General features: G+C 49.0%; 1 protein-coding gene across 6 annotated transcripts in view; it reads left to right on the top strand.

The window, feature by feature from the left end:
* The window catches only part of Iqsec1 (IQ motif and Sec7 domain ArfGEF 1), a 337,227-nt gene that overhangs the window by 183,351 nt on the left and 126,805 nt on the right, over positions 1–27,071 (top strand). For 3 of the 6 annotated variants that reach the window (XM_055617496.1, XM_055617497.1, XM_055617499.1), the window contains exons 1-2: positions 1,809–2,164; positions 24,645–24,689. In XM_055617496.1, coding sequence (XP_055473471.1) covers positions 2,142–2,164; positions 24,645–24,689 — 68 coding nt within the window. In that variant the 5' untranslated portion in view covers positions 1,809–2,141. Of the gene's footprint in view, positions 1–1,807; positions 2,165–24,644; positions 24,690–27,071 lie in introns of those variants that run through there. The other 3 variants (XM_055617491.1, XM_055617490.1, XM_055617494.1) reach the window with 3 other exon arrangements.

Genomic DNA, 27,071 nt, shown 5'->3' with positions numbered 1-27,071 from the left:
CCCTCCCACTGCTGCTTTGAGAGTCTTTGGTTAATCATACCTGTTTCAGATTTGTTCTCGGCTATGAAAACAATAGGACCAAAATAGAAGGACCCATTCTGATGCTGTGGTGGTATTCTGATCTTGATAAACTATAGTGTAACTCAAATCAAGGAGAGACATTGGGACAGTTTATCATGTGCTAAGCTTACATAAATCTGAATTATGACAGCATTCTTGGGGGCAGGGGGAGCATGGGCAGCCTGGCCATTTCCAGAGTTCCCTGCATTTGGCTACCCAGCTGCTTCAGCAGTTACCATGTTGCACACAAGATACTCTGCCAGAAGAATGAGGTCCTCCTCATCTGGCCTCTGTCCCTTTTTGCTGTGTGACTTTCTATAAGTTGCTAACTGCCTCTGAGATCCATTATCTGTAATAAGAGAACAGGACTCAAGAATGAAGTGTCCCTCTTCCCCTAACTTCAGTGAGTCTGAGAGACTAAGAGAATGGAAAGAAAATAGAATCAGGCAACCGCCACCCCCAGCCATAAGGTTTACACTCTTACTACCTCATCTTTTTGTGTGCCCCTCCCTTGAAGGCAGCTTTGCCAGTAAGGACTCAGGCTAGACAAAGTGCTGGCTATGCCACCTTCTGTCCATTAGTCCTAAATGAACGAGGACCCTGTGCCTCCTTGGGGTCTGATGTGTGCATTAAAAGCATTCCTTATGCACATGCTTAGCTGGGTTTGAGATTCCTGACTGACACTTGGTAAACAGACAGCCTGCTCAAGGAAACGTGAAATACACAGAGGGGAGAGAAGGTAAATGTGCAGGGAGAGGAGGAGCAGGGCATTTCTCATCTTCATCTCCTCTCCACCATGTTGGTTGTGTCAGTGTTCCTCAAATCGATCCGGCTTCTTTCTGCCTCAGGGTCTTTGCACAGCTCTTTGCTCAGAAAGTTCCTGCCATCGCAGTCCACTGGGTGAGGGCTCATGGAGAAGCCTCCTTTTCCCTGCTCCCAGGTCAAGAAGATGGCTCCTGCCTGCCCCTTCTCTCTTCTGCTTAATTGAACCCTGATCTGATTGCCAGGCACAATTTCACTTTCAGCTTTCATTACCCCCACCCCACCCCCTTGCCACCACTTAGAATGTATCCTTGATGAAGGCAGATGCTCTGCAGGCATACTGAGGGTGCTGGGAAGATGGGGAGGCGGGGCATCACAGCTAGAACAAACTGGCCCCAACCCCAGCCCCACTCCCTTTAGGTCACGACTGGCAGCAGTGGCCCAAGCTATGTCATCTGCTATGGAGCTACTGTATGTGGTCAGCCCTCTAGAACCGGTTACATAGTTGTAATGAGCCCATTTTACAGTAGTACATCTGAGATTCCCAGGAGACACTCTGCTTAGCAGAAGTCTCGTGGCCCCTAACTCCAGGGCACAAGCTCTCCTGAGCGCTTAGTTTGGTGGCTTCTATGTGTCTGTGCCAAGAGCGGAAAAGCTGCCCTGGAAAGCACTGCCATTATTACATTCTTCGGGCTGCATTTTAGTAACTAATTTCCAGGTTTCCAGTAAAGTCCAGGAAAGAGCCGCCTTGGTCTCAGCGCCAGGGCTCTTAATTTTGCAGCCGTACCGCAGGGCGGCCCTGTTTGATGCTGCAGTTGCCGTGGCAACGAGCACTTTGGCGATTGGTCCAGCGAGGCCGCACTACGTTGCTCCTGGAGGGAGGGGGGCGCTCCTGCACTCCTGTCCCTCCTCCGGATGCTGCGAGAGCAAACCGGCATAGACACCCCCCTCCCCCAGCTCTCCCCTCCTCATCCCAGCGCACTGCCACCCCGGATGTGCAGGAGGGAAAAATCCCAAGGAAGTCCCAGGTAGCAGCGAGGCAGACGCCCCCGCCCAACCTGGCGACCATGGTGACTCGACGTCTTCCCAGGCTCCTGGGCACTGTGTAAACCCTGCGTAGGAGGACCCGTTTGGAGCCCCCTGCCACATCACACCCAGCTTTTCTAGATGAACCTGCTAGTCCTGGGAAAGTGACTGCCCTTGGCTTTCATTTTCTTCCTTTCCACCTCGCTTGAGCATCCTGCTCCTCCTCTGAGCCACCTTGAGTCTTCTCAGCCCAGGCGGGAGAGAGAAAGAGAAGGAAATCAGACTTGGGCAGGATGGCTTGCCGAAGACGCTATTTGTGAGTATGCGAGACAGGTTTATCCTAAAGCCTGAGGCAGAAAGGACCACAACTCCTGTTGGAGTGAGGGGCTCCGTGGGGGTGGGGTGGCTGTTCTGCAGGTGTCTTCCAGGAGGAGCAAGCTTGCCTCCAGTGTTTGTCCCCTGCGGCAGAGGCAGTGTTGTTGATATTGAGGAGAGAAAGGATCTTAGTCAGCAAGTCTTCCTTGAGCTCTGAAAGTCCCCTGCTGAAGCAGGCATCCTCCTCCTAATCCATATCCATAAATGAATGTCCCAGACCCATCGCCATGGTATAGGCTTTTGGCAGTGCCCCTGGCAGGCCTGTTTAGAGAAAGCCCATGGCTTGCACCCAAACCAGGTGGAAGGCCATCGGCAGACTGAGACAGTGGCAGGAGATGGCATCCTCCATAGACAGGTGAAGGTGGCAGCACTGTCCAGCTGTTGAGCGCAGGTGTAATGTGCTGGTATAGAGCACCCGTCTTCTGGGCCTGATGCCAGCAGTGGAGGTGGAGAAAGTCGGGCTTAGGGTGGTGACATCATGGGACTGGGTATTTATGGAAGTAAAGCCGTGCTTGGTGAATCCAGGCTTTCCAGGGGGCAGTGGGATTCAAATGCTAGCTTCCTTCTAGGCTCTCTGGGGCTCTGCAGGTGCTGTTCTGGGAAGAGCAACCTTTGCCTTGTGTGGGCATTCGAGGCCCTGGAGACTGAATTGAGACTAGGACCTGGTCCCTGCCTGCCCTAAGCTATCTGTTCAGTGTTTGGAAGCTGCTAGGGACAGTTCCACGATCTTGGATCTTGTGAGGTTACAAAGCAAAGCATGATGTTCTTGAATCAGGATCAGCCACCAGAACTAGGAGAGGGGGCTTGTGACAATTTGTAGGTGGTCATCTGGGGGATTCAAACTCTCCTCAAACAGGCCTTGAACTCACAGAGGCCCCAAGCCCCATCAACAATCCTCCAAGCCTTCCTTAGGCCTTGCTTCCTCCCCTCCTTCGAGGGGCGGCTCCCATGCTAATGAGCCTGCAGGAAAGTAAACACAGCCTGAGGCCGCATCAGCAAGCTGAGCTCTTGGCTCCTGCAGGAGGAGGGGGACCTTGGCCACTGGCTCTGGGTCTACATTTTTAGTGGAAAAGCCTGTGAGCTGATTTGTTGTTATGAGGGAACAGCACAGAGTTTTTGCTGTCTGTGGCAACAGCAGAAATAGTAAAGCTTTTCCCAACATGGAACTTCATCTCACCTTTGAAGAAGGTACTCCCAGGCCTCCCTTCTATCTGCCACACCTCTGCTGGCATCGGAGCCTCTAGTGCCAAAGAAAATGACAACTTGCAGAGGCTACTAAGCTGCTGTGAAGGGAAGACGTCCTTAGCATGAAATGTGACAGTTCTCAAGGAGAACAGCTGGGCTCAGGGCCTGTTTCCAAAGCTCAGGAATGCCATCTGCCCAAGGCTTTGCTTGGGCAAGATTGAATGAGGAAACTGAGGCTGGACAAAGCCTAGAAACTTGGTGTGCACTGGCCTAGGTGTAGGGCCTGGGCTTTTCGTGGAAATCATTTTGCCACTGCTTTGTTGAATAGAGTTTACTACGCTTCTAGGGTCACTCAAGCTGTCAAGGGCCAGGGGCTTGCATCTAAACACACAACGTTAGGCAGCCCTGTTGGCAGCACCTGCCTGGGGATCAGTGTCCCCTGCCTCCCTTCCTTGAAGGTCTCTCTCTCTATTCTTTAATTCTTGGGACTTTGTAGACTGAGATATCTCAAACCCCCACCTTCTCCTACATTCTGTTGGTATCAACCATTCAAACAGATTGGCTGGGGAGAGCTGGAGATCAGCTATGGCCTCTGCCTTTGCAGAGGGTTTGAAGTCAAGCAGGCCTTGCTGATTTACCTGCTCGGCACTCAGTAGCCTCTTTGCACACCATTATATTCCACTTGACCAGGGCAGGACCCAGCCCAGCACAGGGACTTTTCAGTAACTGCTACTCCAGGCTTCTGGTTCTCCAGGCTAGACTTGTGGAAAGGGACTGAGGGCTATTAGCTCAGAGCAGTTTTGACTAGTTTTGCGCTTTCTCACATCCTGTGGCTTGGTCCTGTCCCCTTCAACTGCTGCAAATATAGTATGCTTGATCCCTTTATACAGAGCAGGAACCGAGGCACAGAGAAAGGAACTTGACTAGGCTCCTGTAGCTGTTTGCTGCTGTGCCGTTAGGGATTCTGTCCCTCTGCCTATGCCCTATCCCAGACCTGAGCAGCCATGTGTTCCCATGTGTCACCATGTGTCATCAAGGTGTTCCTTGGCCTAGAGGTGCCCCCCCTCAACAGGCAAACTGTGTACTCTGTTCCACCTCCCCACCCATCCTCATTCCTTTTGCCTCCTCCCGCCCCCCGGATAACCAACTGTGGGTCACTCTGAGAGGTGGACTATCACCGAGAGATCAGTCTCCTATCAAGGTGCTCTGGTGATGAGATAAAGGTAACGATGAAAGCAACATATAATAACTGAGTGGAGAAATCACAAGGCCTACAATCCTTGACTAGGCTGCCACTGAGAGCTTAGTCAGCTTAGTAGCACTGTGAGGAAGGCCCCCATCCTGACTGATCACAGCAGCACCTTCACAACCCTCCATTGATAGCTGAGGAAGACTCTCAGCTCAGCACTTCCTGGGGCTCCAGCTTATGCAGTGGGGCTGTAAGGATTTGCAGAGCAAGGCACTGGCTGCCTCTTCCGGTTCTGCGGTCCACCCATCTGTCCACTAACTGGCTCATTTGTTTACTGCCTGGAACTTCCTTTCCCCCCCCCCTTTGGCTCTGACCTGCCAAGCAGGGCTAAATGTGCCATTCTCTGACTTCCCTGATGTACCTCAATCTACCCTGCTACTATATTCACCTTGTTGGTTGGTCAGCCTACCTTACTACTAGAATATCAGCTTGCTTGACAGACTCCTGATGGAGTGTAAGACTCAGGGACCTCCAGCACCTAGAAAAATGCCAGGCATATCGAATGCACTCAGGATACATGCTCAAGTCCTGGGTACTACCAGACATTGTCCTAGGCAGGACTGCGGAGCTGTGAACTACAGAGTGTGTACTGACAGGCTCTTGGGGAGAAACATAAACAACATCAGCCCCAACACAGAGAGTGGTCTCCAGAGTTGGCTGAACCCTGAAGAATACAACTAGCATTTGCCACATTATCAAAGAGGGCAGGGGCCTCGGAGTATGCAAATGTCATGTCCCTCAGCACATTTGACCATCCCCTCTAGGAGGTGGGGCTATTCTTACCTGCATTGTATAGACGATGGGAGTGAGTCCCAGAACAACTTGTCCCAGGCAACACTCAAGCAGCGGTGAACCTGGGCAGTCTTCACCCCAAAGCCTGTTACAATGCTGAAGGGTTTTACTGAAATGGCAAATGCTGACTGAGTGTGAGGAAACAAGAGAGATGAACTAACAGCATGGATAGGGCCCTGTGGGCTGTTTCCCAATGTCCCAACCCAGGGTGGACTACTGAGCAGAGAGAGCCTTGGAGGATGGGCCTGAATTTGCAGGAAAGTAGAGGTTCAGGAACCTGACCTGCCCCTTGGCCACAATGAGCAGTTGGGGAAAACTACAGGGGCCAGCCTAGGCTGAGAACAGCTGTGCGTTCTTCCTTGCAGTTAACACCGGCCCCATGTTTCTCAGGATGAGGCACCTTGCTCATGGGGTTTTGGCCTACCTGATAGTACTAGCTTAACTCACTCTCAGAGGACTTCAGGCTTGTACAGCTCCCATACTTGTCATGTTGAGTCTGTAGTTGGCCTATTCTGCAAGGAAGTGACTTGCTCAGGTTCATGGCCAGGAATCTATCTGGATCTAGACCCCATACCCTCTTCATCAATCCTTATCTGTCTGTCCTTGGGGACATGGCTGGTAGGCAGCAGGTGTTTAGAAGGTGAGATTCAAAGGCAAGGAAGGGTCCAAGGGTGGGCAAGAGGCCTAAGTAGCAGGACACTGGTCAGGTGCCCCTAAGAAGTACCTGCATGTCATGCCCTTACCATTCCTTTCTATAAATCTTTGTTTAGATCAGTTCTATTGGACACAGGATTTAAAATATTTATTCATTCCTTCATACATTCATTTATTATTGTATATATGGTGGAGAGGTGCATGCCATGGCACATAAGTGGAGGTCAGAGGACAACTTTGTGGCATCGGTTCCCTCCTCCCACCTCTTTGTGGTTTTGGGGATTAAACTCAGGGGGAGCTGCCACTGAGTTGAAGCTTGCTTGAGCAAGATGTCGAGCCCCTGCCTGTGTCAAACAAGATAGATGTCCAAATGTGTTTTACATGACTTGGCTATACATTGAGTTTTCTAGGAATGTGACTGCTTTTGAAGTCAAGGGAAGATCAGACTATGATATGTTGGGAGCTCTGCCAAGAGCTGTCACCACCCAGAGCATTATGTCCCCAAAGGCACAGCTTTCCTAGGAACAAAGTTGCCCCAGCAGGTGCCTATGGGATCAGCTGGCTAAGGGTGGCCACTGCTTTGCAAATGACTGTCATCTTCATACCAGGTCTTTCCCTTTCTGTAGTGTTCATGTAGAGCAGGCTATGGGCTTGGTGTGGTGTGGATATGGACAAGCGTTTTTGTGTCTGCGCTTCCTTTTAGAACAGAAGTGGGCAGTGCAGTGTGGTTTGAGATGGACAGAGGGGCATAGAGTCAGGGGTCTTTGCGATGATGAGATTTTTGTGTTCAGTATGGTTTGATACAGTTGGATTTAGCCAACTGCAGATAGAAATTTGGTTAGTGTGGGAGGGGGAGTTGGGGGGGGTGTCATTTCCATAAAGTTCCAAAGAGTGACATTCAGATTTGCTTGGCTCTGTACCAAGCATGTCATTGAACCCACAGGAATTTGTTAATGTGCAGACACCCTGCTGTGGCTGCTTCTCCTCCACAGGTCTTTCATCCCCGTAAACCTGGCTCTTTAATATTGCTTATCTCAAGTGTGTGGGGCAGTGACAGTCACATCTGCTAACTGGCTTGCTCCTGATGTATGGACTTTTCACACCATTGTTCCCCAAAACAGCACAGTGTCACCACTGTTTTCACAGCATCTTCCCGGCATTGGACATGTTGTATTACCTAGATGCATTTGGGATTCTGGGCCACTTGTGATTCTAGTACTCAAGGTGCTGAGGCAGGAGGATGGCAAGACCAGGGCCCAGGTACCAGGTATCTGAAGGGGTCTGCAAGCTAATCCTTATGAGGACCAAGGGCCACCCTTTTTGTTTTTCTGGTTTTTCTAGACAAGGTTTCCCTCTGTCACAGCCCTGGCTGTCCTGGAACTTGCTATGTAGACCAGGCTGGCCTCAAACTCACAGAGATCCACCTTTCTTTGCCTCTCAAGTGCTGGCACTAAAAGCCTGGCTGGGACAGACATTCTTGACCCCACATGCCCACCATTCTCCTGTCTTTGCCCCTTCCTCCTGTCATTTCCTCTATGCTTCCTGTCCTCTTTGAAAACCCAATTTGTGGCTGCTACAGAACCAAGCCAAACTGTGGAAGGTCCTTGGAAGCCCAGAATGGGGCCCAAACTCCTGCTTAGAGGCAGTGTGGCCCTATAGTCTCTCTGGATGTGCTTTCCAGCCCTGCTCAATGCTTGCACTCCATTTGGCTCCTCTATCTCCTCACAGTCACTATCTCATTTCTTTACCCCGGGGAAGCAAGAGTATAACAGCTCTAGAGGGCACAGAGGTCTGGATAGGCAGAGGGCAAGTTGGCAAGCTGGACATCTGTAGGGTGACTCCTGAGGGTCACGTGCTCCATGGAGGCCTAGGCTGGGCCACTTACCCAAGTGTCTGAGATGAAGACCTTGTTTCCAGGTGCTCCTGGAGGCTGTGCCTTGATGTGCATGCATGTGCTCGTGCATGTGTGCGTGTGTGGTATTAGTACTTTGCCGTTCTACCACGTGTTCACTCTACCCAAGGGATGAGCAAGACTGAGGAGCTGGTACCCTACGGAGCTCTGAGATAGTACTGTTGGGAGAAATGAGGACAGTGTTGGCAGGAACTCTCAATATTGTTTTTTCATAACTGCAGATGAGTCTAAAATTATCTCATAATCACACGTTTGATTTATCTGGTTTTTGTTTTGTTGTTGCTTGGAGAGCTTAGTGCTGGGAATGGGGTACGTGTGTGATATAATACCAAGCTGCACACGAGCCCCAACAAATTCAACCTTTAAAAAAACTGAGGCTCTGGGGACTGGAAAGATGGTCCAGCCATTAAGAGTGCCTGCTCCTCTCCCAGAGGACTTAGTTCAGTTCCCAGCACCCACATCAGGCAGCTCAACACTGCCTGTAACTCTAGCTCTTTTCTGTCCTCCACGGGTACCTGCCCCACATGGCATACACTCACACAGATACTGTGCTGGGTGGTTTTTATGTCAACTTGACACAAGCTAGCATGGTCATTTGGGAAGAAAGCTTATTACCAGATTAGTTTGTGGTGCATTTTCTTAATTGGTAATGATGTGGGAGGGCTCAGCCCAGTGTGGGTGATGTGCCATCCCTCTGGGCAGGTGGTCCTGGGTTATATAAGAAATCAGGAAGAGCAAGTCAGGGGAAGCAAGCCAATAAGCAGCACTCCTCTATGGCCTCTGCATCAGCTCCTGCCTCCAAGTTTGAGTTCCTGCCATGACTTCCTTTGATAATGGACTCTAACATAGAAGTTGCTTTTGGTCATGGTGTTTATCACAGTGATAGAAACTCTTACTAAGACAGACACATACAAGTCAGTAAAAATAAAATATATCTTTTTTTTTTAATTGAGGCTTATATGAAGGGTCTTTTGGCTCTGACCCTGGTGACTGTGGGACAGGAGCTGGCCACCTCTTGGTCTCTGTCTTCTAAGGTACCCTGTGCTTACCACCCTTTGCTGCCTTCTTCCCTATCAGCTGAGATCCCTTTACCCTCCCTTCCAAGGCTCAGGCAAGTCCAGCTCTTAAAGACAAAAGTATTAGCCCCTCTGGAGACTAGTAGGCTTGACCATCAGCCAGCTACTGGAGCAGGGTCTGGCCCACTGTCCCTCGGTCCTTCCCAGAATCAGGGCCCAGCCCAACCTGAGGGTTCTTCTCAAGAAGTCCTCCCCTCTCCCCTGGGCCTGTGCGTCTGGCTGGCTGTCAGCCATGCCTGCTCTTCCTCTGCCCAGAGCTACATATGTTAGTGATGGTACAGTCCCCACGCTCTCCTCTGCCTGCTGCCGCCACAGCAGGCGGCGGGGACAGAGACAAACTGAACACTCCTGCAAATGCCATTTTGAAGACAAAAATGGAAACCAGTCGGCTAAAACTAAAAGGTTACGGGAAACAAGGCCTTTTGATGGTTTTGGCGTTCTACAAATTGACTATTCTGTGAATTGGCTTTCAGCAAATTGCCTTGTCACCAACTAAGGGAGAGGCGAGACAGGGCCATTGAGCTGGACTGGGCTAGGGTTGTCAAAGCCAGGTGGGCATGGTGTGGATGTAGGACAAAGCTCACTGGATGCCTGCAGCCATGTCCCACCTCCCCACTCTGTCCTGTGTCCAGGGATCTACTTAGGCAAGAGATACAAGAGCTCATGTTTTACACAGCCTAGCCTCAGAGTGGTCAAAACCAAGCTGGGGTTAAAAGATAGGGAGGCTGAAGCACGCCTGGCCACAGGATGTCTTACTTGCCCCAGCAGCTCCATTTCTCTGCACAAAGATATCTGTTTGGAGTGGCTCACGAGGAACATGATGAGTTTTTAATTGCCATAGCGCTTACTGACATTCGAAGACTGTCTCTTGGCAGTTACTAGACAACACTCAACATTTCCTCCATTTGTTTTCCAGTGTCAGTATGAGAAATGTCCCCAAGTGTCTCAGACCCCTCACTTATGGTTGGACTTTAGTCTCACTCGTGGTTGGACTTTAGAGCCGAAGAGTGATTGGGCCACCTTGGCAGAGCTTCTGGAACCAGATTGGGTCCAGTGTGTGGGGATAACTCAGACCTCTTCTCATGTCTCCAAGAAGCTGCTCTCAAGGACCTTGTATCTGTTGCCTGTTGGCAGTATGACTTCAGTAGAGGTCTTAACTTTTCTAAACCCATTTCCTCTTCTGAGTTCCACCTTTGTGGAGTGGCTGTCAGGACCTGTAAATAGTGTCCTTGCCTTGCTGTCCCCTGGCACCTCGTTAGGTCCCTCCTCAGTCTGGCATACCTTAGGACATTCTAGGCCTTAAGAAATATGAGTATCTATTGAGCTGAGGGAACAGATGCATTTACCAGGAATCTTTGAGTTGCAATACCTATTCAAGTCAAAAGGGATTCAAATGGATGGCATTAGTGGTCAGAGACCTGGTTCTTATATGACTAGGCTAGATACAGCAGAACCTGAGCCTTGGCAACTGTCCATGAAGGTCCTGAGAAACTTCGAGCCCACTGGCCAGTCCTGAGGTAAACTGACTCCCTTAAACAACCCTAAGGCCAAGAGCCAGTACTGGACAGACTATCTCTGCCACCAGGCCATCTCAGAACTGGATGCCTGGGAAGCCCCACCCACCAGAACTGCAGGACTGGAAATAGAGGAGAAGGTCACATTTGTGAAGAGGTTTATTTGTGGGTCAGGGAGGGTAAATTGAAGCTAGAGAGAAATCAGTGGATTTTCTCAGTGTTATAAGGGAGCTGGGCCAGGCAAGTTTGGGCATATCAGGACTGAGCCTGTAGCCTGCCTCCCTGACCCCACTCAAGGGCCCTATGTGGAGTAGGAAAGTTAGGCTTCAAGACAACAAACCTTGGGACCCCATACCAGAGTACCCCAACTTCCTGTGCTCTGCTGCCTACGGCTGATACCTTGTTCTTTCATGTTTATCTTTTTCATTGGTATTTCTATAACTCTAAACCATGCCAAGGGTTGCATGTTCCTCAAGAAAACTCATCACTTATTCTAGACAGACCTACCTCAAACCCTTCTTGGCATCTTGTGTCAGAAGCCCTTCCCAGCTGGGTTGAGCCTCCCTGTAGAAAAGCAGAGGAGAGAAGTGCTGTGACTCCCATCCCCCGCTGACAGCCTGACCCTGTGGCTGTTCCTGGAGTCTTAAAGAAGACTTCTTGAATATTGAGGACACAGGCAGCCTAGGGCACTGTGGCTGGCATTAACATTCCCCATGCCTGACTAGGCAGAAGAGCAAGAAGGACTCAGTCTGACCCTAGGGCTTCTTCAGAGAAAACTGGGAATTCAAAAGGGACAGGATCAGGGGCTGGAGGGATGGCTCAGAGGTTAAGAGCACTGGTTGTTCTTCCAAAGATCCTGAGTTCAATTCCCAGCAACCTCATGATGGCTCATGACCATCTCTGATGAGATTTGGTGCCCTCTTCTGGCATGAAGGCAGAACACTTGTATAAATAATACATAAATAAATCTTTAAAAAAGGTGGAGGAGGATCTCCTCAGACCCTTTCAGAATGAGGGCCCCTATACCAGAACCCCCACTTCTTCTGGAGCACTGGTGAGGGGTCACATGGACAGGGCAGATGCTGTCCCGACTCACGCCAAAGTGCACAAGGCCACTGGGTATATATTCTTACTTCCCTTCTGTCTTGTTTTCAGACATGTCCTTGGCTTTGCCATTGGCCTTGGGAAGGTGGCTTTTCCAGGGAGTACCTTAGAGTGTGGGGACTCTTCCCCAGGATCACCTGCTATAGTAGGAGGCCAGGTTATGGGGCTGAGCTTGAGAGTTGTGCCTGTGGGGCTAACAGATACAGCCTCAAAGGTCAATAGCTGCTGATTCTGAGAATATCTAAGGCTTGCTCCCTGCTCTCAGGGTCTGCTCTTCTCATCCTCCAGCCACTCTCTACCCTGCCCTGCTTCCATCCACACCTGTCTCCTTTGGGACCTTTGATTCTTTCCTTTCTGCTTCTGAGACTCACACTCCCAAGGCCAGCCCTGGCTTTGAGGCTGGTGCTGTCTTACCAGTCCTCCTGCAGCGACTAGGAACCACCTCAGTCCTTCAGGATCTGACTAGTTCTTCCCTGAAGGTTCACAGCTGGCACAGGGCCTAGAGTTACTATTCCTCTTGAGCATGTCTATGGACCAGTGGAGCCATCAGTGAGCATGGGGAAGCGTGGGACCTGGCACGGAGTTGGTTCAGTACGTGTGTGTCGAATAAGTGTAGGATATTCTATGGGTCTTTTGCAGCCTGTGACCTGTCAGTATGTCATCTCTTTCTCTTTTACACATACACATACTTGTCTTTGATGCATGTGGATGAGGCCTTAGGTGGAGATAAATCTTGGTAGGAAAAGCCAAAGGAATTCTGGTGGGGGCTAAGGCAGCTGTTGCAACAGGACACCAGTGTCCCACTGTGGTTGAGCTCAAAGTGAGGAGTGAGAGAAAAGAAATCCCAAAGGCCCTGGTATTCATAGGCCTTGGGAAAGGGCCCAGGTGGTGGCAATACTATCCTTAAAGACCCAGGACAGTGATCTCATTGACAGGGTGTAAGGAGATTCCAGGAAAGGTCTGCCTGCCTGGGATAGTTCTCCCCATCTTACTGGACTCTGAAAAGATGCCCTAAACCTGGTTCAGGACAGGTTCTCCTCTCTAGTGCTACCAGCCTTTCTGAAACCAAGGTCACATGGGACCTCTGCCAAGGCCACTGCCATCTGCTAGGAGAAGCTCTGCCTTTTGAACAGAGCAAACACTGAGGAACAGTGCCTGCTGCTACACCATCTTGCACCCCAAAATAGAAGTGTAGGCACCCCACTAGTTTGGCATGTAAGGCTTGCTCCTCCTGTATCTTCTCCTCTCTTCTGGTTTGGGCTTCAAACAGGGTGCCTGTTTATCTTCAGAACACACTAGCATGAGGCTCAGAGAGCCCCGCTTCTGGCCCTTACAATCCCAGGCAAGGGATAATGTTGACTTGGCAGGAGAAGGGTCATTTAACCAATAACAGGGCAGCTCCTAATAGACATACATGTCTGTTCCTTCCTCCTTACTTCAGAACCATGAGGATCAATTAGCTATTTAAAAATTCATGTGTAAAATGCATGAGTCTGACTGGGGTGATTTGGGTTGATTTCTGAGCTTCCAAAGCTGGGAAGATTGCTCATGTCAGCATATGGTCTTGGGATTAAAGTCCGGCTGCCCGTGGATGGTAGGGTGTCTTCCTTACTGGCCAGGAGGCCTGCATGTATATGGGGGTGGGGTGGGGAATGTGTCTCTGCCTCTCTGAGCTTCAGTTTCCTCATCTGCAATGTGGGAATCAGAAACTGCAGCTCTGGCTTGACAACTGAATGGGACCACTTTAGCATCCCAGAATCTGAGCTAAACCTTGTGAAAAGCCAAGAAGACCCAGCAAGTTGGTACCTCTGTATTTGCCCTGCTGCTGGGTGGCACCTGAGGGTTTGGCATGCCAGGCTATGGCATGTGGCAGTCTGGGTGAGCTGAGCCTAGGGGCTGAGCAGGACCTTTTCTTTCCTGCATTGCATCTTGTGTCTTGTGGGTCCTCCAATCAGTAGTCTAGTCGTGGAAAAAAACAGGATGTTGTAGTCTCAGGGACAGGACCAAGTCCACTGGGGCACAGGCCTTGCAGGGTGCTGAGCTGTACGGCAAAGCCTCTACTACTATTGGCCTGGGAAGGGGCGGATACACCCCAGGTCTTGGGAAGTAAGAGGATTTGGATTCCTGGCAAGTGGAGCTAGCCAGGTAAGGTTCCCTGTTCAAGCCCAGCCCAGTGGTCCCAGCACGGAGTCCTCTTCTCATCTGACCATCCTTTCTCAGGGCTCAGTGCAGATTTCCCTGGGACTTTGGAGGGGTCTATTTAGTGAAGGTGGTTGCCCTCTATTTACTTAGGGTCCCGGTGTTCTGTAGCCACCTTGCTGTGTGCCTTTTTGCCTAGCTGCCCTTCTACAGGGGTAAAGGTTTTATATCACCCACTCTGGCTTTGCCCACTGAGTGGGGTTGTTGAGTCACACTGGATACTCTTCTGAGATGGGTGTCTGTGGTCTTCCTGTGTCACTGGGTGCCTGGCATTGTTGTAATAAGATACCACAACCAAAGCAACTTATAGAAGAGTTTATTCAGGGCTTCCAGTTTCAGAAGGTGGATCTGTGACCATCATGACAGGAAGCATGGAAGCAGGCAGGTATGGCACTGGAGCAATAGCTTAGAGTTTATATCTTGATCTGCAAATATGAGACAGAGAGATGGGAATGGTGTAGGTTTTTGAAACCACAAAGCCTACCCCTGTCCCCAGTGACACACCTTCTCCAACAAGGCCACACCTCCTGACTTTTCCCAAACAGTTCCACCAACTGGGGACCAAGCATTCAAATATATGAACCTATGGGGCCATTGTCATTCATACTATCACATGCACTACCCATGTGGTACCCTGCCCACGGCTTTTTCTCTCTGTATTTTTAGTTTTTCACAAACAACCAAGGCTTGAAAAAAATGGAAAACTCCAGAAATAATTTGATAGGTTTTCTGTGACTTCTGTCACGGTGCGTTATGGTCATTTCTGAATGTTTGGCCTGCGTCTAAATGTACTACATGTGTAAATGCCTATAGTGGCCACAAGAGGGCATCGGATACCCTGAAACTGGAATGACAGGTGGTTGTAATGATGTGGATGCTAGAAACCAAACCTTGGTCCTCTGCAAGAGCAACAGGTGCTTTTACCCACTGAGCCATCTATCCAGCCCCAGTAGTTGTGACTCTTAACCCTCTCTGCCTCTGCTCAATATACTATGTGTTGAATGTATGCATACAGGAAACCGTTGTTGCCATGGTGTTGGGCATCACCCAGGGATATTGGAAAATATCCCTGTGTATAAGAGGCTGCTTTGGCACAGTGTAGATATTAGGCTGGACAAATAAAATGACTCACCATCTCAAATTGCACCCTCCTGGAGCTGATGACCACTGTTCTAGACAAATCTCCTTCTAGTGTAAAGGAAAGACCCAGGCCCAGAGTCCAGATGATACCCTGTCTCACCTGGGCCCCTGCATCTTTCCACGTAGCCCCTGAAGTTGGACTTTTCCAGACTCTGGCTGAACTCTGGGCAGGGCAGTCTGGTGGCAAGTAGTAGTGTAGAGGCCAACCTAGGGACAATCATCTCCTTGTGCCTGTGGTGGGGCCCCCTGGCTGGAAGGCAGGACTGTCTATTAGCCAGAGCCAGCACAGGAAAGCAAATAAGTCCTCTTTGGCCTGAGGATGAGGCTCAGGGCCAGGCAGGATGAAGGGTGAGTCTGCCCACTGGCACCTCAGACTCCCTATCCAAAGCATGAAGATGAGCCTGTTTACATCCAAGGAAAGAAAGGCCTGGACAAAGGCTCATAGCTCACATGGCACCATTGCCAGTCTATGCTAAAGCCTCATGTGACACTAGGCCAAAGGCCTAGGGTATAGGATCATGAGGTACCCACCCAGCATGGTGTAGGGCCTGGAACCCATGGCTCCCTGTTGTGTCTATGCCTCAAAAATCCTGGAAATGGAGTGAAAGTACCCTGTGTCCCAAGCAAAGGGGCAACTGACCTCTGTGCTAGGCTATCAGCTCCTGCAGCCACAGAATTGACAGCTACATGGGCTCTTGAGTGTCTCATCTCAGCATAGCTAAATAGTCCTACAGAGGGACTAGGACCTGGCAAGAAGGAGATTTGGGGCAGGATGGTGCCTACCATCTCTCTTGCCATAACTTCTGCCCCAAACAGGGAAACTTCTAGAGCCCTAAAGACAGGCAAACACTCCAATGCTGGCTAGAGGAGGTGGGTCTGACCTTTCATGCAGTCATCTGAGTTACCCAAGGCCATAAAAACATCTCTACCCCGTGCCCACAGTTCCAGGGACGGCCCTGAAGGAGCCCTAGCTGAGCACAGGCACCTCATTGAGTTGCTGCTATGGTCTGTTTACCAGGGAGGCAAGAGAGCTGAGCCAAGCCCACAGCCACCCCAATGGGCTAGGAACTTTGCCACACACCCCATAGCCACAAAGGGCAGAAAGGAATGTGTCTTCAACCCCTAAGCACTCAGTTAGTGGGGGCATAGTGTCATAGAATGGACATCACAAATATTCATAGCCCCATGCAGCTTCCTGAGACACAAGCCAGCAGAAACACCCTGAAGCAGTCACACTGCGTCTCCAGGGAGTTGCAGGGAGGGGAGCTGATCTTCTCTTGTCTTAGTAGTTACTGTGTGTGTGTGTGTGTGTGTGTGTGTGTGTGTGTGTGTGTGTACACGTACATGTGGAATCCAGAGATCAACATCGGGTGTCTTCCTCTATCCTGCTCCACCTTAGTTTTTGAGACAGGGTCTCTCTCATGGAACCTGAAGGTCATCTACTGAGCAAGAGCATCTGGCCAGTGAGGCCAGGGGATCCTCTTGTGTCTGCCTCCCCAGAACTAGGATTCAAGACCATGCCACCATATCCAGCTTTTTTACATTCATGTTGGGGGTCTGAACCCAGGTCCTCATGCTTGTGTACCAGCACTTTACTTTCTCCCCAGCCCCCAGTGGTCACCTTCTAAGCCAGTGCCTTGTGTGTTCCTCAATATCTAATAAGAAGTAGGGGAATGAGTTACAGGAGGCAGTGGCCTCTCTTCTCTCTGGAAACTGAAGCAAAATCCCTCCAAACAAAGCTCATAGTGGTCTGCCTGAATCTTCCTTGCCTTTAGCTTTCTCTGAAAGGAAGATTTAGCTCAAATAAGCACCGCCCACTCAGAGGTTCCACAGGTATGCTCCTTAGAAGAGCACCATGCTTTGAGCCAATACTCTAGGAAGGAGCTCTAAGTCTGCCTCTCACACACACACATATACTCACCACCACCACTACCATTGCCACTACCACAACCACCACCACCAGCCCTCACCCATACTGGGCCAGCATTGGCTGGTGGGCCTCCCAATTACATGGACTCCCTATCTGTTTCAGGAGCAAGCTCCATCCTCTCCTCACCTGTCACCCCACAGCTCAGAGCTGCTACCCAAACCAAATAAATGTTAATAAAGAATACTGCTAGTGCAATACCAGGAAGGCTGTGGCGGAGTGAAGTCATTCACCCCATGCCATGGGGAGTGCAGAGCAGGCATCTGCTCTGGAGTCAGTGTGGTTTGTTTTAATAGTAAACATACTCTCCCATAGAGCCAGTGGAGGCACCCTTGGGCTGTTTCCTTCCAGAGAATGGAAGCTCTGTGCTAACAGCCTGTGTCCACAGGCTCCTTGCCATGGATGCAACTGGACATCACCCAGATGTTCTTGCTGTTAGTCAGTTTTCAGGCCTACAATAAAACTGAAACCATCAGCGTCTAAAGAAAAACGTGCTATTTTGGCTGACGGTTTTGAAGTCTCAGTCCAAGGTCGTTGACCCCAGTACTTTGTTTTGTGTTTTCAAATTTTTTATTATTTATGTATGTATTTTTACTTTCTGGGTATGGGTATTTTACCTGTATGTATGTCTGTGTACCATGTGTGTGCCTGGTACCCATGGAGGCCAGAAGAGCATATTGGATCCTTTGGAACTGGAGGTACAGATGGTTGTAAGCTGCCCAATATGTGTTTTGGGAATCAAAGCTGGGTCCTTTCTTCAAGAACAAGTGCTTTTAACTGTTGAGCAGTCTCCAGCCCCTTTTGTGAGGAGGCAGTATGGCATTGTGGGTAGCATTTGATACAACAAAATCATTTCCTTCATTGGCAAGAAGCAAGAACAAAAAAAGAGGAAGAGCCCAGAGTCCCAAAAGCCCCTTCAAGGTCACACTCCAGGAAGATGCAAAGATTCTATCACCTATGATTTACACTGAGCTGGGGACCAAGCCATTAAAGATGGGCCTTGAGGGGTATTCAGTCACCAAGCTATGGTATCCTACAATGGTTAAGTCAACTATTGCACATCCATGCCATGCGATAGTACTCATTAGTGAAAGGGAATGTGACATCTGGATGAGTTTCAGGGAACCATGCGAAGTGAGAAAGTCCGCCTTAAGTAGTCCCGTCCATGTGACTATGTCTATATAACATTCTCAATAATACAGTTACAGAGATGAGCAGTGGCCAAGGGTCTAGGATGGTGGAGAGGTGGCATGATGGGTCTTTTTATATAAGGCCACCAAGATGACAGAATTACACAGCCATACACACATGCATGCATGTACACACACATGTAGGCGTGTATACCATTGTATATCACCATAAGTTCTGTGGGTTGACTGATAAACTTTTCACAGTGATGCTGACACTCTGCAATTAAGCAGGGCGTTCTTGCTGGGGTAGCCAAGCTATACATGCAGGGACTCCCTCGGGCACCAAGGCTCAGGAATTGTCCCTGAGGACCCAGAGCATCCTCTCTGTAGCCAGGGACAGAAGCACTGACCACTCCTACACTTGGTAGAGAAGACTAAAGCTAGAGAGAGCTGCACTGAGAGGAGATTAAGGCTAGCTTTTTGGTGCCCAAGGCCTGGGCTTTTGGCTACTGCAGGTTGGAGGCTAGAGTCCCCACACCGATTTTCGTCTTTAACATAAGTTTCGATGAGCTGTTATGTATGTACAGGAGGTGGCCCACTGTAGCAGTGTGAGGCTTGCAGATACATCACAAACTAAGATGTGTGTTACCAGCATCCGGATCCCAGAACACACCGCCCTGTGCCCCCATCTAGTTCCTGGGAGCCTCTCTGACTCCCAACCACAGAATTGCCTGGCCTGCCCTTGAATTGTGTCCATGGCTGATGCCTCTTACTAGGGAAGAAGTATCCAGTAGATTCTGGAAAAGAAATAGAAGCTGCCTTCCCAGGATGCTGAAGAGCAGGGTTGAGGATAGAACATGAAGTAGCAGTGCTTAAGATGGGGGCTGGCCTCTCAGGCTGGCCTGGATGCCTTTTCCAGGGTTACAGGAAAGGGGCTGCAGAACCTGACTGACTGACATGAAGTCTCGTCCAGGGATTCGCAAAGACTCTGGAGTCCCCAGGGTAGGAAGCAGCAGCTCCAGAGGAGTTAGAGGAGCCCTGAACAGGGGGTGGAAGGGATATGGGTTCACCCTACTTCTCAGCTCCATATATAAATAAAGAGTGTATACATGCAAGTAAAACAAATCTCCATTAAACAAAGTTAATCTGCTAGTAGAATATGTTAATTTGTGTTTTATTGTAGACATTGTATCATAATATGTTCATGACTTAATTTCATATGTGCCAGCCTTTGGAATCCTGTCTTCTCATTTACGAAATTTAGACTTCCTGGCATTGTTCTGAGTCCTTGAAGTATATTAACCCATTTAATATGCCACAACACTATCAATAAGGAAGCTATGTGGAGGCACAGACAGATTAGCAACCTTGCCTAAGGTCACACAGCTCATGTGGAGCAGTTGGGGTTTGAACACTGGCTCTGGAGTTCAGGCTGTAACCTTTCAGGTTTGACATCTTGATATTGTAAACATGTAATGGTGATCAAGACACTGTAGGGTCTCTTAGATGCTTTCAGTGGCACTTAGAGGCAGCTTGTCTTTTCCCCTCCACAATCCCAAAAGACTTAGGTGAATTTGTATCTCATTCTGGGTCCAGGCTGGAGTCCCTAAATGTGTGCATGCTGAGCAGGAAGCAGTAAGGAAGGAAAAGCAGTAATGGAGCCCTGTCTTGGGCACCAAAAGCCTCAGGCAGCCTGACCACAGCATGGGGGACAGAGGGTTTCAGGTTAGTATCCTCTCAGAGCTGGACCTGGTTACATGCCAGAGATCACCAAGATATACAGGGGCTGTGGAATGGTCAGATCAAGCAACCCCTGAGGAATCTCCTGAGGGATAGGGATATGGGTTAAAGAAGTCAAGGAGAAAGCTGTGTGTATAGATGGCGGCAAGGGTCGTATCTCCTTGCTAAGTAAGCCCTTGGCCCTGTGTCTTGTCCCACAGTTCCCTTCTTACGTAGAGCCTTTGCTGAGTTTTCTGGTGGGAGGGTATGGCCCAGTCCATGTCTTTGTGATCCTACAACCAAATACATCATTAGAAAAAGAGATGAGGAAGGAACAAAAAAAAAAAAATAGTCTTTATGGGATGGAAACAAGGTAGGCAGTAGGAGAGGGCTGCACGAAGTAGTTAACATTTGATATGTGAGTTAGGTTTTCAAGGCTGAATAGGAGTTTACTGCTGGATGGATGGGGGAGTAGAATGGTGTGTAAATGTGCTGCTCCCAAAACTCTTCTTACCTACAGAAAGAGAAATGACTCCTTGTACCTTATAAGGCTCTCAGGAGGATTAGATAAAAGTGGTTGATAATAGGACCCTGTGTGAAATGTACTTCTCACTGCAGGCCAGAGGTTGCTGTGGTCACAGCAGGGTCAACGCTGGGGTTAGAATCAGCAGTGCCGGCAGAATTCCTGTCCCATGGCAGGGTGACCAGGGGACCTACCACCATTTGGAGGCATCTTATCACCTCATCCTGGTATTACTTTACATGGAGTATCTGTAGCTGAGCAGCCAGGCTTGGGGCATTGGGACTGGTCCCTCATTCAGGTAAGGCTTTTGAAGGCCAGCTTACCACCCATGTCATCACGGAACCTGTTTATCATCCCTGCCCACTTATTCCTCAGTGCCCTGCTGACCACCCTGGAGCCTTTACATGGACTATGAGCATTCTAGAAAATTCTGGGACACTCTGACATAGTCCTTCATGATTCCTGCTCTGCTTGGGCTGTTCAGTGAACCGTTGACACCCAGGTAGAACTGCCCTAGAGCTGGTGGTGTATAGCCCCAGGGAGCTCTGGATCCGTGGCAGAGGTAGCTGTCACTGGCCTTCAGCAGAGAAGCTCCAGCAAGGACAGTAGGAAAACTGAGACTGAAATTTGGATTGCTGATGTAGGAACCCAGCATTTGCTTGGACTGTCCAAGCCCCTGGTAGTCACACATAGACTCACGTAAGAGCGATAGGGAAGATGCATAGTGCCCACTGCAGCAGTAGGAAGGTGTCCTATGTGGGAAGGCAGCATGGCATTAGAGAGAAAGTCAGTCCCAGGAAGTCTTAGTGTTGTATTGCTGTGAGGGGAAAAAACAAAACAAAACAAAACAACAACAACAAAAAAACACCATGAGCAAGTCAACTCTTAAAAAGGAAAACATTTAATTGGGGATGCTTACAGTTTCAGGGGCTTAATCCATTATCATGGCAGAGAGCCTGGCAACAGGCAAGCATGGTGCTGGAGAAGTAGCTGAGAGCTTCATCTTGATATGTAGGTGGGGGTGGAGAGGAGAGGGAGAGAGGGACAGACAGACAGAGAGAGGCTTTTGAAGCCTCAGCATTCACTCCCTGTGACACACTTCTTCCAAGTAGGCCACACCTCCTAATCCTTCTCAAATAGTGCCACTCCCTGATTCCAACACACTCAAATATTAAAAACCTATGGGGCTATTCTTTTTCAAACCACCACATTCCACTTCCTGGTCCCCAAAGGCTTATAGCCATATTATAATGCAAAATGTAATCAAAAGTCCCCAGTCTTTCACAGTCTCAACATTGTTTAAAAGTCCAAAGTCTAAATCTCCTCTGAAACTCACGACAATCTTTTAACTGTAAGCTGCTGCAAAATCAAGATAAAAAAGGTCACCTACTTCTAACATACAATGGCCCAGAATATGCATCATGATTCCAAAAGGGAGGAAAGGGAGCATAATGAGGAAATTCTGGAACAAACCAAGAATTTAACCCAGCAGGGCAAACCCCAAATTCTGTATCTCTGTATCTGATGTCAAACCACTCTTTCAGATCTCCAACTCCTTTTAGCTTTGTTGACTGCAACACACTTCTTTCTCTTGGGTTGGTTCTTGGTGGGTATCTCATGACTCTAGGATCTCCAATATCTTGGGGTCTCTAACACAATCCAGCAATCCAGGCTTTACATTTACAGCTTCATGCAATGTCCTCTCTAGGCCCTTTGGTATACATCTGGCCTCAGCAACTTTCCTTCGTGAGTGGAGAGATTACATGGCCCTTTCTGTTAATCATAACTCTAAAGCCAGAACCATGAGGTAGAAGCTGCCAAGTTCTGCTGCCTGGAATGTGGCCCCCTGCTTCAATTACATTGTATCAGCTTCCAGTTGCCGATGGTTTCCTTCACTCCTTAAGCTTTTCATTAATTCCTTTTCACAAGTTGGAAGCTTAGCAGAGTGGGGTCTTGCTCTGAGGTCACCACTCTCTTTATTACATTTAGCATTAGGCTTTTCTTTAAACTTTATCTCATTGAGCACTGACCTTGGCTCCAACATTACATTTCCTAGTGCTGCTTTTCTCCTGAAAATATATTTTGTCTTTTTTTTTTTCTTGCGCATCTTCCTCCTTTTCACTATAAATATGCATAAGAGTGAACACTAATAACCATGTTACACAGTAAATACTAGGCTATCTTGAAATCTCTTCTGACAATGCCATTAATACAAAACTCTTCAATTTGACTTCAGGCAGATTCTTAGGACAAGGGCAAAAGCAGCTACATTCTTTGCCAAAATATTACAAGAATAGTCTCTAGAGCACTTACTGAAACTTCATGAGCAGGGCTGTTATAATTCACGTTGCTATCTGCAGCACTGTCTTCCATGTTCCCACTAGTATGGCTCATTAATACCATTTAAAGCATTCAACTGCTTTCCTAATCCAAATCCACATTCCTCCAACAAACAGCAGTCAGGCCCGCCACAGCAATACTCCAGGCCCTGGTACCAACTTCTGTCTTAGTCACTGTTCTATTGCTGTGAAGAAATACCATGACCAAGGCAACTTTTATAAAGGAAGGCATTTAATTGAGAGCTTGTGTTAATCCCATTATATGAGAATAAGATCACTACCACAATTTTTGAGCCAATTTTGAAGCAAGCTTTAATTAAATACTGGCCAGGAAGATGGACTCTGGCCAGGTCCACTTCAGGATTCCCAGAAACTGGCCACAAGTCACATTTTGCAGAGCCTTAGAAAGGCAAAACAATAAGGCTATGTATTTCCCATAAGGTCCAGTAGGGGCAAGTATACGCGCTGACATATTTCCAGTCTGTATATCTCCCACCTACATCCAATCAGGAGCAAGAATATATCCTAATGTATTTCCCGCCTACATACTCCCCACCTACATCCAATCAGAGACAAGCATATATACTAATGTAATTCCTTGTCTACATGCCTCCTCTTCTACATGTAATCAAGGATATATGGTCAGTTGAGTCAGACGAACTTGTTTATGGGAGTGAAAATGTGGCTTGTTATCTTACATGAATAGCTTCTAGGATTTCAGGAAGTATCTGTTTTTGGGCAAGGTTAGAGGCATTTTTGTTTTATGGATTTCTTAGGCACAGTAATTAAAACTTAAAATGTAACTTTGGTGCTCACATTTGCTTACAGTTTCAGGAGCTTAGGCCATTATCATCATGTCAGGAAGCATGTGCACAGGCAGATGGAGTGCTGGAGAATTAGCTAAGAGCTTCATCCTGATCCATAGACAGAGAGAGAGAGAGAATCAGAGAGACAGACAGACTGGGCCTGGCATGGGTTTTGAACTATCAAAGCCTACCCATAGTGGCCTGCTTTCTCCAACTCCAATAAGACCATGCTTTCTAATCCTTCTCAAATAGTACCACTCCTTGGTGACTAAGCATTCAGATATATGAGCCGGTGAGAGCCATTTTTATTCAAACCACCACACAGGACATGTCTCTTTCCTAACAGAAACCCTGACATGACCAGTAGAAGGTGCCAACTGGACCTCCTCTCCCAATACTGTAGGATGCAGGGGAGAATCTGGAGTGTGGTACTGGGCAGGGCAAGCTTGCCTCATTACTGTTTACATTTTACACACAGGGAAACTGAGACTCGGGATGGAAAATGACTTGTACCAAACTTATTTCTCAGGTTGTACATGATGGGGTCAAAATATGATACTAGTGTGGTCAGCCACTAGTCATACCCATTAGCACAGTTTGAGCAAAGAAAGATGTTGGGAACCAAGCTTTGGGGCCCAGAGCTGGAAGACAGAGCTGTGGACTGGGGGTTGGAGGGGGGAGGACTTTCTCTTCCAATATGGAGGCTATAAAGCTTGGTCAGGACTCTGTAGGAAAGGGTCATGACAGTGTTCTGTCAACTGTGTGCAAGTTTAAATCCCAAACCAGGGCTGAACATAGCTCATCAGTAGGAGCTTGCTTATGTGCAAGGCCTTCTGTCATGATTCCCAGCATCCATATTCTCTTTTTAGGGGGAAAAAATCCCAGTCCTGAGAGCTGCTTGACCCTGTCTGTACTACATCCTCTTCTCAGCCTTGGTTTCCCCATCTGAGAAGGCAGCAGATGGGCTGACATTGCCAAAGACCCTTTGTGCCAGCACCGGCTGAGGTGTGGGTAGCAGTGCAACCTTTAGGGACAGCAGAGGGAGGTTAAAGTGCATGGTTTCTGAGGCCACCCATGTGACCTGAGTGGGCAGGGTGCCAAGGGGCATGCTGTGGGACCATTAGTAACCCTGTCTCACTTTTACCACACCAGGAGCTCCCTGGATACCGGAAGCAGCCTCTCCACTGACCGATACAGGTACTGTCCTGCATCTGCTTCTCCTGTCTCAGAATGCTCTTGGGGTGGAGAGGAAGCCTTGGGGGTGGTGAAAATTTGACCTTCCTAGTTAGAGGTCCCCCAGTTCTCCTAGATACCAGAAGTCCTGCTGATATACCCCCCTCCCCAGAAAATATGTACAATTGAAGCAGATCCTCCCAAGCAAGGGCTTAGCCCCAGGCCTTCCCAAGAGCAGAACTGAGGTCCCCTGGAGGTCAGGCTGTGCTGGGTCTGATTTCTGCAAGATCCAAGGTTGGGGTCCCCTGAGAAGCAGTCTGCAGCAGGCAGTTCCCATGACAACCAAAGCTGGAGTCAGCGAGAGCCAGGGATTTCCATTGATTGGCAGTGAGTACAAGCTGGGGGCATGGCGCTGTGTCTGTATGCGTCAGATCCCAGTGTTCTATCCCGTGCACTCCGTTTTTACCAACAGGGATTAGATACTCGGCTGGGTGTACAGCTCAGTTGGTAGAGTGACTGCGTAGCATGCAGAAGACCTTGGGTTCCATCTCCATAAATCAAGAGTGATGGTGCACACTGTACTTGGGAAATGGAGGCAGAGGATAAGAAGTCCCAGATCCCCCATGGCTGTACAATAAGCCCAAGGCCAGCCTGGGCTACTTGAGACTCAGTCTCAAAAACAAACAAATCCAAAACCTATCCAAAGACAGATTAGATATTGGACCCCTGCCCTAGCCAGGACCTGAAGAGCTTTGCTCCCTTTATCAGTGGCAGAAGTGACTCTGAGAGCACACATGTATGCATGTGTGTGTGCAGGTGTGCGTGTGTGTGTGTGTGTGTGTGTGTGTGTGTGTTTTGATGTGATGGGGTGCATCTGATTTGAAGTTGGCTGTCCAAATTTGGAGTTGTATTGTAAGCCTCTCCCAGACAAAGGCCCAGTCTGCTGAACTGATGATGCAGGGGTGGGGTGGGGGTGGAGTGGCACTCAGGAACTGGAAGAAGAGAGGAGACTCATGGGTGTGAACCCATCACTGGGCACAGTAAGCAGGGCCAGACCTGCATGTCAGAATACAGAAATGTGGAAGTTATAGTGGGAAATTTTTAGCTTTTGTGTGTGCACAGTAAGGGGACAGTTTCTGTTCACATTTCCAGAGCTGAGTGTTGCCCCAAGATATGAGTTAGGAATGAAGAGCTGTGTGGCACACACCTGTAATGCACACAATTCTGTATATGTATACTCCAGAGACACCTGCTACTAAAGCATATTTATTTGCTGACACCCAGTGAGACAGGACAGTTGTAGCCCTACGACAAGATTTCCTACTCAATGTCTACCTGGGAAGCAGAGCTGGGATCTGAGCCTTGGGGTCCTGGTGTACATGCTGTCCCAATCCCACCCACATGTGAGACACACTTGACACAGCAGTTTCTCATCCACTTTACAGACTCTTGCATACATGAGATCCAGAACATTTTTAGTCCTGGTTCCTCCCAGGCAGACCCAGTACCCTCACACTTGCCCTTGGGCTTCCACACATCCTGGGATGCCAGGACCATAATCCATGTCGGGACATACAAAGTCCATGCTCACACTTGAATGCATTCCCAATTCCTACCCTAGGCTGGCTCAGGGTACTCACATGTCATGGCAGGATGTGCTGGGCCCCGGAGAAAAGGGATCAAGAAACTCCTGAGAGCAGCTGGGCCTCTGCCACTTTCTAAAACCCAGCACAGTTACAAAGAGCAGTGTCTACATCTGGCATGATCCCCTTTGCCATCCCAGCAGTCATGGGGGCCTACTAGAGGAAGGGCAGAAAACTCTGGAATGAAGAAAGGAAAGGGTGGATGGAGCTCTTGATTCAGGATATGTAGGGGCTGGGTGAGTTCCTCACTGACTTGGGCTGTACAGTTTACATCAAGCTGGCCCAAGCTCTCTCTAGACCAGGCAAGGCCATGGCAAGGGTAGCCGTTTGCTCCTTAGAGGGCAGAGCTGAGGGTCAGAGGAAGGCTCAGGCAGCCACCTCTCCATCCAGCTCTGGTTCCTAAGTACCTGTGGGTATCAAGCCCCTAGAACACCATAGCCACAATCCTATCACCCTTGCAGAGCTTCTTTGTGGCTGGGCCTGGCAACAAAGGTACAAACTCTGCTCTTAGTGTAATATACCAGGGAAGGAGATAACAAGGGCTGTGAAGAAAAAGGGCAAATTGTTGTCCTTGATTTTTTTTTTTTGACAGACCTACTTCATTTAGGGTTATTAAACGATTCCACCCCCTTTTCAACTCCCCAGCGCCAGATTAGTGGGGACAGGGGGTGGAGTTCTCTCTGCTACTTCCCGATAGGTAGGGTCATAGGATTCTTTGTGTGTGTGTGTGTGTGTGTGTGTGTGTGTGTGTGTGTGTGTGTGT

Source organism: Psammomys obesus, unplaced genomic scaffold, assembly GCF_907164565.1.
Source record: "Psammomys obesus unplaced genomic scaffold, mPsaObe1.curated_primary_1811, whole genome shotgun sequence".
NCBI lineage: Eukaryota > Metazoa > Chordata > Mammalia > Rodentia > Muridae > Psammomys > Psammomys obesus.
This window is presented reverse-complemented; position numbering and strand designations above follow the sequence as displayed.